This window comes from Thamnophis elegans, chromosome 7, assembly GCF_009769535.1.
Source record: "Thamnophis elegans isolate rThaEle1 chromosome 7, rThaEle1.pri, whole genome shotgun sequence".
Classification (NCBI taxonomy): domain Eukaryota; kingdom Metazoa; phylum Chordata; class Lepidosauria; order Squamata; family Colubridae; genus Thamnophis; species Thamnophis elegans.
Genome location: NC_045547.1, coordinates 625,834 through 638,262, shown reverse-complemented (window position 1 = coordinate 638,262; position 12,429 = coordinate 625,834). Strand labels below are relative to the sequence as shown.

The following is a 12,429-nucleotide window of genomic DNA, read 5'->3' as shown; positions in this document are numbered from 1 at the left end:
AATGGACAGAGCCGGTCATTTTGGGAGAGTGTGTGGGTGTGTGTAGCAGGCCAGGCCGGGGGTGGGGGGGCAGAGGGTTTCTGGAAGCCCTGGGGAAATTTTCTGCCTCTCCCCCCCCCCCAGGCAGTGCTGTGAATGTGGCTCCCTACTGCTTGAAACTATGATTGATTTGAACTCGCTGCAGAGCCAAGGTAGCTGGGAGGGGGGTGCAGGTTAGTGGGGGGCTCAGTGTGGACTGGGCTTACTGGGCACACTGGTTTGTGCTTATGGGGAGGGTCTGCCTGTGCTTGCAAGGGCCTAAGAGGAGGGGGGCTGTTGCCACCGGTTTGGGTGCTGGGCAGCAAGCCAGGCTCTCCAGTGGGGTTCTTGTGCTGGGGAGGAGGGGGGGCTCTGTGGGTGGAAAGGAAAGAAGTCCTTTGAGGATGGGGGGCTGGGGGGGACGAAGGGATCTCCTGAGCAGGACTGGAAAAGGCTGGGAGGGGGCTGGGGGGAGGTTGGACCTTCTGTACTGCCATGGGAGGGGGGAGGGGGTCCCAGCTTGTCCCAATAACCCATCGCAGCCATCATTTCTTCGGGCATCGCCCCCCCCACACCCCACCCCTCTCAAGGGCAGAATCCCAGCTGGGCGGCTGATTTTAGAAACAGGAGTTTGCCCCCCCCTCCCAGGGAAGCCAGGTGTGGCGCTTTTCCGAGGAGGGGGCTCCGGAGTGGCCGGGGGAGACGGGGGCCCTGCCTATCCAGGGCTCGGGGGGCTCGGAGCGAGCGGGACGCCCCGGAGCCTGGCCAAGGCCTGCCGCTTCTCTGCCGGGGGCGTCCCGGGGGCGAGAGCGCCCCTCCCTCCCCTCCGTCTGACAGCCCGAGTCGGCCGTCGGCGGGGGGCCGGGCCGGTGGGTCCCCGCCCAGCCGAGGGGAGGAGCGGCTGGCGAGCGGCAGCGGCCGGGGGAGGCAGCCGGAGCCGGCGAGGCAGGCGGGCGGCCCGGCCGGTGGCTGCCGGCAGCCGAGCGAGCGAGCGCCTCTCGCCGCCGTCATGGGCGGCCGGCAGCAGCGGCGGCGGCGGCAGCGGCGGGGCCGGTCCGGGCGGCAGCGTCCCGCCAGCGGCCGCTGAGCCGGGCGGGGGTCCGGAGCGGCGGCGGCGGCGGCGGCGGGGGAGCCATGGCGCTGCGGCCGTCGGAGGGGGCGCGGACCGGAGCGGGAGGCGGCAGCAACGGCGCCCGGCAGCCTGACCGCCCCGGCGGCGCCCCGGCAGGGCCCCCATCGGCGGGCTGCGGGTGCGGCTCCCGGCGGCGGCGACCTCCCCGGCCGGCCGCGATGGCCTGAGTGCCCCGGCGGAGGGCCGAAGGAGAGGCCGCGCCCGGCTCCTCGCCTCCCCTCTCCGCCCGCCCGCCGCCGCCCCTCCTCCGCTCTCGGGCCGCGCGAGGCCCCCGGCCGCCTTGCCCATGGCCCCCCCGCCGCCGCCGCCGGCGCCCGGGATCAGCAGCGTAACCTATGTCTTCGTCTACAGCCCCGGCGGGAGCGGCAGCGGGCCTGGGGGGGCGCCGGGCGCCGGGCCGGGCGTGGAGCACACCCCGCACGCCGCGCCGGCTCCGCTGCGGGGCCCCAAGAAGAAGCTGTACAGCGCCGTGCCCGGCCGCCGCTTCATCGTGGTCAAGAGCTACGCGCCGCAGGGCGAGGGCGAGATCCAGCTCAACCGCGGAGAAGCCGTCAAGGGTGAGCCCCCGGGGTCCCGGGGGGGGGGCGAAGGGGCAGCCGGTGGTCTAAGGCGGGGCCAGGCGTTGGCTGAGGGTCTTCGGAGTGGGTCTCCTTCCCGGGACCAGCCGGTGCAAGAGCGCTGTAGGGCCCGGCAGGAGTTGGGGGGGGTAGTCAGTTGTCAGTATCGGAGTATTTTGTGGGGGGGGGGGGTCCCAGCTTCCCTCCTACCCTTCCAGTCCCAGGCCAGTCTGACTCTCCCCCCCCCCGGGGGGGCTTTTCCTCCAGGGCTAAAGAAGGGGATCCTGCAAACCTTGCTTAGCTCTGAACGTGGTTAGCTTTTTGGGTGCGGCTGGGAAACCAGCCCCCAACATTGGCTACGGCTGTCGCCGGGAGGGTTGTGTGAAGAGCCCTTATCTTTCTGGATTGGTTGGGTCCAGCGTGACACATCAGGAGATCAGTGGCTGGGACCAGGGAGGCTCCGGGGAGGTTTCTGAATTGCGGGTGATGGGATGCGTTGCCTGGGGGGCTCCTCTGCCTGCCCTTTGTGCTGGGGCCCGTTTCCCACCTCCGCCCAAGAGGCAGGGGAACCCAGGCAATTCTGGGTGCGTGCGTCTGGGTTGTGTGCATGCAACAGATGAGGAAGAGTTGTCGCTGAGGGCACCTGGGGGTGCAGGAGAGTGCTTCCCGTTTTCCCCTCCTAGCTCCATTTTGCCTTTCCTGACCCTCCAAGGTGCTGCTTTTATCTCTGGGCTTGGATTTTCAGTAGCTGTGCAGCTCTGCCCCCTCCCTCCCTCCCTCCTGGGTCTGTGCCCCCCCCCCCCCCGGGGCTGTAGCGGTGTTTCAACCTGGACAACCGGCCTGGCTGGCTTGGGGCGGCCTTCTCCGCTCGGAAATGGAGGGCGGAGCAGGTCCTGCTGTGCCTCTGGGATGCTCACAGCGCCTTCTGGAGCCCCCCCCCCGTGTCCGTGTGCAGCCACTCATCGCTGCAGCAAAGATGCTCCCGCAGCCCCCATTCATCGGTTGTCCCATCCAGAGGCCCCTGTAAAACCAGAAGGGGGTCTTGGTACGCAGGGGCCTCTGCGAGAGACGTTGGGGCACAGAGAGGAGGGGGGCCTGCCTGGTGCATCCCTGGCTGGGCCAGCATCCAAGCAAGCACCACCAGCCCTTGGGGGCACCCGGAGCAGCTGCCCCGAGTCCTGCACTGCTTGTGGGTCTCCAAGGCCGAAGGGGCCGAGAGCATTTCTGGCCGGCCGTCTGTGGAGCAAGGGCACCTTTTGGTGACGTCCATGGAACTCAGCCGTTGTCTTTGCAATGGGGCCGATTCTCGTTTGCTTTCTGTGTGTGGAGCCCGTCTAGATGCTCTCCTTCCTTCTGGATGTGCTGGCTTTATCTGGGCTCGAGGGACGGTCGCCTGCGGGTGCTGAAGGCTCTCCGGGAAAGTTCTAGACTTGGAGAAAGATCGGGGGGGGGGGGGCGGATGGAGGGAGGACAAAGTTTGGAGAAAGCAGAGCAGCAAGGAAGGACGGACGCTCAGTGGAAGAGGCTTCACCCTCTCTTTCCACTCCTATCACAATTGTGTCATGTGCAGCCTGAGTGTGCCAGGTGAGGTGCTCACCGCAGGAGCAAAAGTAAAGCTCCCCCCCCTCCCCGGTGCTCTTTGATGTGCTCCCCACAACGAATTGGCTTCCAGGTGCCACAGCGACCTGCTCCTTTCCCTGACCAGGCTGTTGCGCATGGGCTGGGTTGCACAAACACACGCCGTCCCCGTGTGTGGGAGGGGCTCCGTGGTGGACTTAGGATGTGGCCCAGCCGTGACTCGTCAGATGAGAACAGCAGAATTTATATTTGCAAAGAAGCAGATTGCAGCAGAGGGATGGCTGCAGGAAAGGCCGAGGGAGGGAGGGAGGGAGGGGATGATGGGACGGCAGGGTCTCTGCCTTCCCTCCCCCTGCAAGGGAAACCCTTGAAGATACAAGCAGAGCCTTCCATTGGACAAGTTGAACCGAGGTCCCTTTCATGCTGACAATGGGGGGCTTGGGGGAGACCTGGAGAAATCCTCCCTGGCTTCAGGGCTGTGCTAGGAGGGGGTAGCTTCAACTTGGGCAACTTTAAGACTTCAACTCCCAGGATTCCTCAGCCAGCTTTGCTTGAAGTCCACAAGGGTTGGAGACCCCCTGCTCTGAGATGAATCCGAGTATCATCAACCCGAATAAAGTGCCAAATAAATCACCCGGCTTCTGAATTGGCAGCAGAGGGGCCGAGAGGGGCCGAGAGGGGCCAGAGGGCAGGGCAAGAGCTGGCGGCTGTCCAGATGAAGTACCTGTGGCAGACGCTCCCAGAGGAACCCGCTCAATCTCCCACCAACCCAAGGGAGGAGGGTCTTTGACAAAGCCGCTAAGAGTGGGCAGGTAATCTGTCCGTCAGTCCTTCCGTATTCAAATTGGGCTTCATCCCTCTGAGGCTCAGCGGTGGGAGAAATTCACAGAAGGCGCTGAGATTGGTGGTGCTCTGGAACATGGGAAGGGGAGTCATCTTGGGGGGGGGGTCCTGTGGGGCTCCCATGGATGGAACCACAGTCCTGGCAGACGACCCGAGGCTTGAAGTGAAGTGGGGGGAGGGCTGGGGAAGAGCCGGGTGGCCCCCAGCAGAGGTCTAAGCTTTGGGTGCTGGAACCTCAAGAAGTGAAAAATGAAAAATAAAAACTTTAAAAAAGAAGAAGTTGTCTCCTGGGATCTGTGTACAGGAAGGCCTCAAATTACGACCATAATTTCTGCTGCTAAGTGGGAAAGTTGTTAAGAGAGCTTTGTCCCATTTCATGAGGTTCGTTGTTAAGTGAATCACTGCAGCTGTGAAATCAGTAGCCTGGTCGTTAAAGGGAATCTGGATTCCCCTTTGAGTTTTGCGGGTTGTGACAAACGACCGTCGTAAGCAGGAGCCGCTTGCCAAGGGCCCGGATTTTGATCACGTGACCCTATGGAAACTGTTCACCGTGTGAAAAACGGTCATAAGTCAGGCGACGTTGTAACTTTGAACGGTCACTAAACGAGTGGTCATAAGTCGAGGACTGCCTGTAACCCAGACCTGGAGGAGGGTGGCAGGCAGGTTTTCTCTATTTATACCCCTGTGTGGGCTGGCACACGTGGCACCAGGCAGACGGGCGGGAGACCGGACCCTCCTCCATGGCAGATTGAGGCCCCAATCAGGGGGGAAAGGGGGGGAAATGGGGGGGACCGTTCAGCTCTGAAGGGGGGGGGGATGTTCTCAATGGGCACGGGGGGGGGGGGGCTGGTGGGCAAGGGGGAGGAGGAGAGCATTCAGCCGCCCAGTCAAAGGCTGAATGGAGGGAGGAGGGGCAGGGTGGCCTGGCAAGGAGGCCGGGAGGAAAGCAGAGCCAGGGAGGGGAGGGAGCTGGGTGAGGGGGGGGGTCCTGTCTTGAGGGGGGGTCTGGGGGGGCCACCGGAGTCCCATTGCACAGCCAGTGAAAGAGAGGGAAAGGCGAAGCTGGAGCCTTGGCAGGAAGAGATTGGGGGGGTGGGGCGAGTAGAGCTGGTCCTTGGCTTACGACCACAGTTGAGCCCAACATGTCTGCTGTTAAGTGAGACATTTGGTGAGTGAGTCGTGCTCCATTTTACGACCACGGTCATTAAGTGAATCACTTCACAATCACTGCAGTTAGTAACTCGGTTGTGAAGGGAACCCGGCTTCCCCATTGACTTTGCTGGTCCGAAGGGGTCAGAGGGACACCACAACAGTCGTAAGTATGAACCACTTGCCAAGCACCCGAGTTCTGACCCCCTGACCACGGGGATGCTGCAAAGGTTGCGCCTGTGTGAAGCGGCCCTGGGTCACTTTTTTTCACTGCCGTTGTAACTTCCCTAAAGCAGCTGTCATAAGTCGAGGACTTCCCTGTAAAGAAGAGAAGGCGCCAAAGACTCGGAGGAGGGTTCCTGCTGGAGCCAGAGTTGTGGCTGGAGGGATCGGTGGGAGGGGGCAGGAAGGGGCTTGGGCCCAGGGGGGGAGGAGACCGGGGCAAGAAGCCTCCCTTGGCTGGACAGAAACTCAGCCAGAGACACAGAGGCAGCCTCACCCCTTGGGAGCCCTGGTCTTCTGGGCCTTTGCACTCCCAGGGCTGGGCTGCCCCCCCCCTCCTTCAGAGGCAGCCGGGGCTGAAATCTTGGGGCAGTGCCCACCCGCCCCCTCCCACCCCATGTCCTCCCACAAAGGGGGCTGATCCGAATCTTTTGGGGCTCTGAGTGCAGAGCTGACGGTTGGAGGCTGAGGAATTGCTCGGCTCGGCTGCTTTGCTCCCCGTAAGCCCACGATGCTGCCATGCATAAGCGACCAAGGGTGGTATTACTCCTACTCTCCCTTCGCAGGGGGGGGGGGGGAGCATGCCACAAACAAGGATTAGTCATCACACTCCAGAAACTACAAGGATGGCCTTCAATGGGAAGGGCTCTTTTAAGCTCTGCTCCCTCAAATGGGGCTCAGGAGCCTTGCGAAGGGAAGAACCGCCACTCCGCCCGGGGGGAAAAAGGCAGGGGGTTCTCCCCGGAAAGACCAGGCCAGGAGGGGAGCCCCCCCCCGGCATCCATCCAGGCAGTCTCTCCAAAGCACAAGTGGGCAGGGGGTCTCAGCCGGTTGCAGGCAGCTCCCTCCCGCCGCCCCCCCACCCCCCATTGAAGGAGCAAGCAAGCCCTGTTATCCAGGAGGAGGTCTGGGGGCTCTCCAAGCGAGGCCTTTGGGGAAGCAAAATTGGCTGGGAGGGCGGCTTCTGTAGCAGCCCCAGCTGGCTGGGTTCAGGGCAGGACCCCGGGCAGCGAGACCCTCCCCCTCGGGCCTGGCGATGGGCTTGTAGCTCTTCTGCCGCTTGCAAAGCCCCCTCCCTTGAGGGATTCCAGCTTCAAGGCATCGGAAGTCAGCTTGCAAAACTGCTTGTGATCCTCCTCCTCCTCGGGAGAGGCTGTTTGATGCGGAGATCTGATGGGGAGCCAGGAGGTTGGAGTGGATCCCTTCAAAATGCCTGGAGTGGAGGAGAGCTGATTGCCAGCCGGCTAGGAAGGAAAGTTGGGGAAGGGTCAGCCGAGGCTGGGAGAGGGTGAGGAGGGGGCGCAAGAGCCGTCCCAGCTGTGGCACGAAGGACGTGAGCCTCACTGCCATGGTGACGGAGGAGGAGGAGGAGGAGGAGGCATCTTCCAAAGGAGCCTTTGAGGCTGAGTCACTTGTGGGGAGGGGGTGCAGGAGAGAATGAAGCCCTCCCCCCAAGAGAGAGACAGAGCCCCCCCCGCCCCCCCCGGCTGCTGCTCCAATGGAGAATCGGGAGGAAATGGGCAAAGGGGGCTCTGAGGCCGCAAAGGAAGGGGCTTTCGGCCACCTGATTGACTCACAACCCGCTAACCAAGGTTGCCCAGCTGCCCCCTTTGGGCCCCCTTGGCAAGCCCCGCCCCTTCCGTGCATCCCCTTCCTTGGCCCAGGTGAGCCTCCTTTGCCCCCCCCCAAAGAGCCGTTCCTAGAGAGGCCCCCCTCTTCGCCCAGGAGGGGGCTTTCCCCACGGGTGGCGGTGCAGGAGGCCCTCGACTTACAAGCACAATGGAGCCCAAAGTTTCCGTCGTTAAGCGAGACAGTTGTTAAGTCAATTTTGCCCCATTTTAAAAACTTCCTTTCCGCACTCATTGAAAGAATCACTGCAGTCGTTAAACAAGTCACACAACCGGTCGTCAAGTGAACCCGGCCTCCCCATTGACTTCGCTGGGCAGAAGGTGGCCAAAGGGGGTCACGTGGCCCCAGGACACTGCGACCGTCATAAGTATGAACCAATTGCCCAGGACCTGTAAATCGTGTGATCATGGGGATATTGCAATGGTCATAAGTGTGAAAAATGGCCGTAAGTCCCTTTTTTCAGTGCCATTGAAAGTTTGAATGACCACTAAATTAACTGTTGTAAGTCAAGGACCGCCTGTCATCCCCCACCAACAAACCGGCAACAACAGCAACAGTCCCTAAGTGAATGGTCGTAAATTGAGAACTAGCTCTACTTCTGTTGAAACCAACATTGTGCCCATAGGGCAACGTTCCCATTCCTCTTCCTGGAGGGTCTTGAACCCCCGGACGATTGGCTGCTTCCTCCTGAGTTCCCAGGCTTTGGACTAGAAGGCCTCCAGGGTCCCTTCCAGCTCTCTTCGGCTCCTGGTTCTCCTCTCGGACCCAATCCCGAAATGGGTCAGATCCCTCTCCTCAGCCTCCAGGAAGCAGAACCGGGGTCTCCAGGGGGGGGAGGGCAAGAGGGAGGGGCCGCAGGGGCCAGTAGGAAAGAACTTCTAGCCCTTCCTTTAGCCGCCAAAGTCCCCACTGCAGGGGGAAGAAGCCACTGTCCACCCTGCTGATCCTTGCACCGTCCCCAGGGCCACCTGATCAAAATTCAGGTGCTTAGCAACCGACTCGTATTTATGACGGTTGCAGCATCCCGGGGTCATCTTTGGCCACCTTCTGACACACAAAGTCAATGGAGTAAAAGCCAGATTCATTTAATAGCCGTGCAGCTAGCTTCACAACTGCAGGGATTCACTTAACAACGCTGGCAAGAAAGGTCATAGAATGGAGCAAAAGTCCCTTCGCTGTCTCATTTAGCAACAGAAATGTTGGAGTCCGTCGTGGTCATCAGAGGAGGGAGGGAATGTGGGGCGCAGGAGAACGTTCTCCGTCCAACTTTTTTGGGGGGGGGTGTTGGGTGTGTGTGGGGGCAGTGGGCCTGCCCCAGAAGAGGTGGGGAGGGGGGCTTCGTTCTCGGGGGTCTGCCGCCTTTGGTGACTGTCTCTGTCTCGGTCCTTTGCTTCTCGCCAGCCGGCTCTTCTGTGCTGCCTCTTGCTCATCTCTGTCATGACCATCCATGCTCAGCTCTCCATGGGTCACCTCATCAGCTGGGTAACTATGGCCTTTCTTCCTCCTCCTCCTCTTCCTCACTTCTCCTGGCTCCTTCCTCATCCCACACCTGCTTCCTCTTCCTCTCTCTTGGCCCCTCCATGCTCCTCTCTGGTCCTCCTTGCACATGGTGGCCAACCTGGAGGAGGAGAAGACCTCCCTCTCCCCCCCCCCCGCATAAAAACCCCAGGGAGCCTCTCCGGAGGCCTAGAGAATAGGGAGGAGGCACAGATACGCTCAGTTGCTGCTTGGGCCAAGGGGGGCTGAAGCCTCCTCTAAGGCCAGGGCATCCAAGTGACGTTTAACAGAGTTGGAAGGGACCTTGCAGGTCATCTAGTCCAATCCCCCACCCAAGCAGGAGACCCTACACCATCTCTGACAGATGGCAGCCTCTTCTTGAAAGTCTCAAGTGATGAAACTCCAAAGGCAGCTTCTCTTCCACGGGTTGATTGTTCTCCCTGTCAGGAAATTCCTCTTTATTTCCAGGTTGAATCTCTCCTTGGTCAGTTTCCATCCATCCTTAAGAAATGCCCCCCCCCCCACCGCCACCACCACCACCAGTGCACCGAAGTACAGGGAGTGCTCAGCTTAATGACCACAGATGCACCCAAATTTCTGTTGCTAAGCAGGACATTTGCCTGAAACCTCTCTTGCCACAGTTTTTAAGTGAATCACTGCAGTTGTCAAATTAGTCACAACGGGTGTTAAGAGAGGGAGAGAGAGAGACCCCAAACCCCTACCCCACGTCAGTCCAGGTGAAGGAATTCAGCTGGACGCCAGGCAGTTGGGGTTGGGGGGCTAAAAATACCTTTGGCATTGATTGCCCTTTGTTTGCATAAGTGCTGCCCCCCCCTGAGGAGCCCAGGAGACTCTGCCAGGTGCGGGAAGCTTTCCCTGCTGCCTCTGAAAATGTGGGGGGTGGGGGAGAGGTGGCGGGGGTCATCTCAGAGTAACAGAGCTGTGAGGTACCCTTGAGGTCTTCTAGTCCAACTCCCTGTTCAGACAGGAAACCTTATACCAGTGTTTCTCAACCTTGGCCACTTGAAGAGGTCTGGACTTCAACTCCCAGAATTCCCCAGCCAGCGAATGCTGGCTGGGGAATTCTGGGAGTTGAAGTCCAGACCTCTTCAAGTGGCCAAGGTTGAGAAACACTGCCTTATACCATTTCAGACAAATGGTTCTCCAGTCTCTTCCTTAAAACCTGCAGTGATGGAGGCCTTGCGATGTTTGGAGGCAACTTCTGTTCCCCGGGTTAATTTTCCTCACTCTCGGGAAATTGAATTCCGGTGAGTTTCCGTCCGTTGCTTCCTGCCCTTCCTTCAGCTGCTCTGGAGGATGGGTGCTCTCAAGAAGAGATTGGAGAACCATGGATCCAGAATGGTAGGGGGTCTCCTGCTCGAAGAGGGGGCTCGGCTAGAAGGCCTTCAAGCTCCCTTCCACCTCTCTTATTCCCTTATTCCTGCTTAAGGATTGCAGCATCCTTGTGGCAGGGCAGAGCCAGTGCAAGCAGAGGGAAAGGAGGAGGGGGAGGGGGAAAGAAGGCCTATGCTGCTGTTCTCCCGGCCAGATGTGGGTCTCCGGCCTATCCTGGCACAACCCACCAACAGCCCACGATGTGGGGCTCCGCACAGGAGGTGTCCTCCAAAACCAATGAGCTGGCTAGGGAGGGGTAGGTGACGCCTCCTTTCGGGTCCAGGGCCACCCTTGAGAATGAGAGGCCCACCTCAGGAGGTGAGTGGCCATTGCTCTCTCCCAGGTGCTCTCAAGTGGCACCCATGACGTTCCCTAGCTGGGTCACGAAACGTCTGCGAGGAATCAGCCGAGCTCAGAGAGCGGCGAGGACCCCTCGTTCCCACCCTGAGCCAGAGAGATTCCCCTTCCTGGATGTTCTCCTGTCCTCTCCAGCCGGCTCTCTCTGGTGCTTCCCTCCGTGTTCCCCACCCAACCGTCAATTAAGTTGGATCCTGCTCAGCTGCCAGCGTCTCTCAGAACCGGCTGAGGGGGCTTCTAGGGTGACATTGACTAGATGGAAGCGACCAGGCAGCTTTAGTGGCTGAGATGCAGAAATGATCGTTTTTCCTCTTCTGGGGTTTTTTATTTGCGTTTCCCATCTTCCCAACTGCCTGGGTTCCTCCTGGCTGTCGTAATGAAGCCCCGCCTGGGTAGGTGGTCTGGGGGCTGCCCTGTGTGGTGACTGTGGCCAGGGGGACGGATGCAAAGCGGGAAGAGGAGGAGGAGGAGGAGGAGGAGGAGGAGGAGGAGGAGGAGGAGGAGGGAATGTGGATGGGGTCTTTCCCTCCCCTCCCCCCTTGTTCTTATTTTCAGCTCACAAATTCCAGGGGAGAAATCAGGTGTCCTTTGCATCTGAAAATCCCCCTTGAGGTAGCGTGGGACCCTTTAGACTGGCTCTCCGAACTTGGCACCTTTGAGACTAGTGGACTTCAACTCCCAGAATTCCCCAGCCAGCATTTGGGAAGTTGAAGTCTACAAATCTTAAAAGTTGCCAAGTTTGGAGATCTGGAGAATCCTTAAGGCTGCCTGCCTGCCACTCTCTCCCCTCCACCACATCCATCTATCACCTATCCTATCCTATCTATATCTATACCTATATCTGTCTTTCTGTCTGTCTGTCTGTCTCTATCTATCTATCTATCTATCTATCTATCTATCTATCTATCTATCTATCTATCTATTTATCTATCTATCTATCGTACCATCCATCCATCCATCCATCCATCCATCCATCCATCCATCCATCCATCCATCTATCTATCTATCTATCTATCTATCTATTGTACCATCCATCCATCCATCCATCCATCCATCCATCCATCCATCCATCCATCCATCCATCCATCTATCTATCTATCTATCTATCTATCTATCTATCTATCGTACTGGAGGTGACTGCTGGATTGCTGGAGTCTCCATCTCCCCTCCCCGCTCTCCACCCGTCTGTCCTTGTTAATTACCAGATTGACGTATTTATTCTTGTTGTGTTCCTTGGTCCTTGTTTACTTTATTGATCCATCAGTTTCCATGCCTCTTTGGTTCCCTCCCCAAACTTCTTTCCTATTAACGTAGAGCATCAAGATAGGCAGCAGAGAAATTTAAGAAAGAAGGGAAGAAAGGAGGGGAGGGGGCTCCCCTTTTCTCCCAGTATGAGTCTTGTTGGGTGGACAATTCGGGAAGCTGCTGAGGCCGTCCGGGCGGGGCTCTGCCTGAGTCCACTGAGGGAGCCCCTGCCTGGTCTGGTGCCTGGGCCCTGCTCACTAGATTCCTTTTGGCCCAGACCAGGGGTGGCCTCCTGCCAGTTCTAAGCTCTTCTATAGAAGAGGTTCCACAAATCTACAGTGCCATTTAGAACCGGTTCCAGCTCCCTCCCATCACCCGTCCGCACATCATCAAGATGAAGAGCGAGAGGAGGAATTCTGGGAGTTGAAATCCACAAGTCTTAAAGCTGTCAAGTTTGAACACCCCTGGGGTTCCTTTTTTCTAAAGGGTTAGGGGTGCGAGGGTCTTGTAACTCGACAGCTTCAAGACTTGGGTGCTTCAAATGCCAGAGTTTCTGAGCCAACATTTTGGTTGCTAAGCAAGAGCGTTGTTAAGTGAGCTTCACCTCATTTTACAAGTTGGCCCCGCCCACCCAGTCACATGGCCAGCAAGCCACTCCCACAAAGCAGGCCACACCTACAGAAGAGGTTCTAAAACAATTTGAACCCCACCCCAGTCCCAGAGACAAGAGATCTGGCTTTGCTAAGATTAGATCCGTCAGCCAAGGGCTTTGTGGAGGGTGAAGGGATCCACTCTCCTGCACCCAAA

General features: G+C 59.1%; 1 protein-coding gene across 1 annotated transcript in view; it reads left to right on the top strand.

Annotated features, from left to right (window-relative positions):
• Window positions 1–12,429, top strand: part of SHANK3 (SH3 and multiple ankyrin repeat domains 3) — a 204,897-nt gene that overhangs the window by 95,673 nt on the left and 96,795 nt on the right. The window contains exon 11 of the mRNA XM_032221683.1: window positions 1,502–1,707. Coding sequence (XP_032077574.1) covers window positions 1,502–1,707 — 206 coding nt within the window. The remainder of the gene's footprint in view (window positions 1–1,501; window positions 1,708–12,429) is intronic.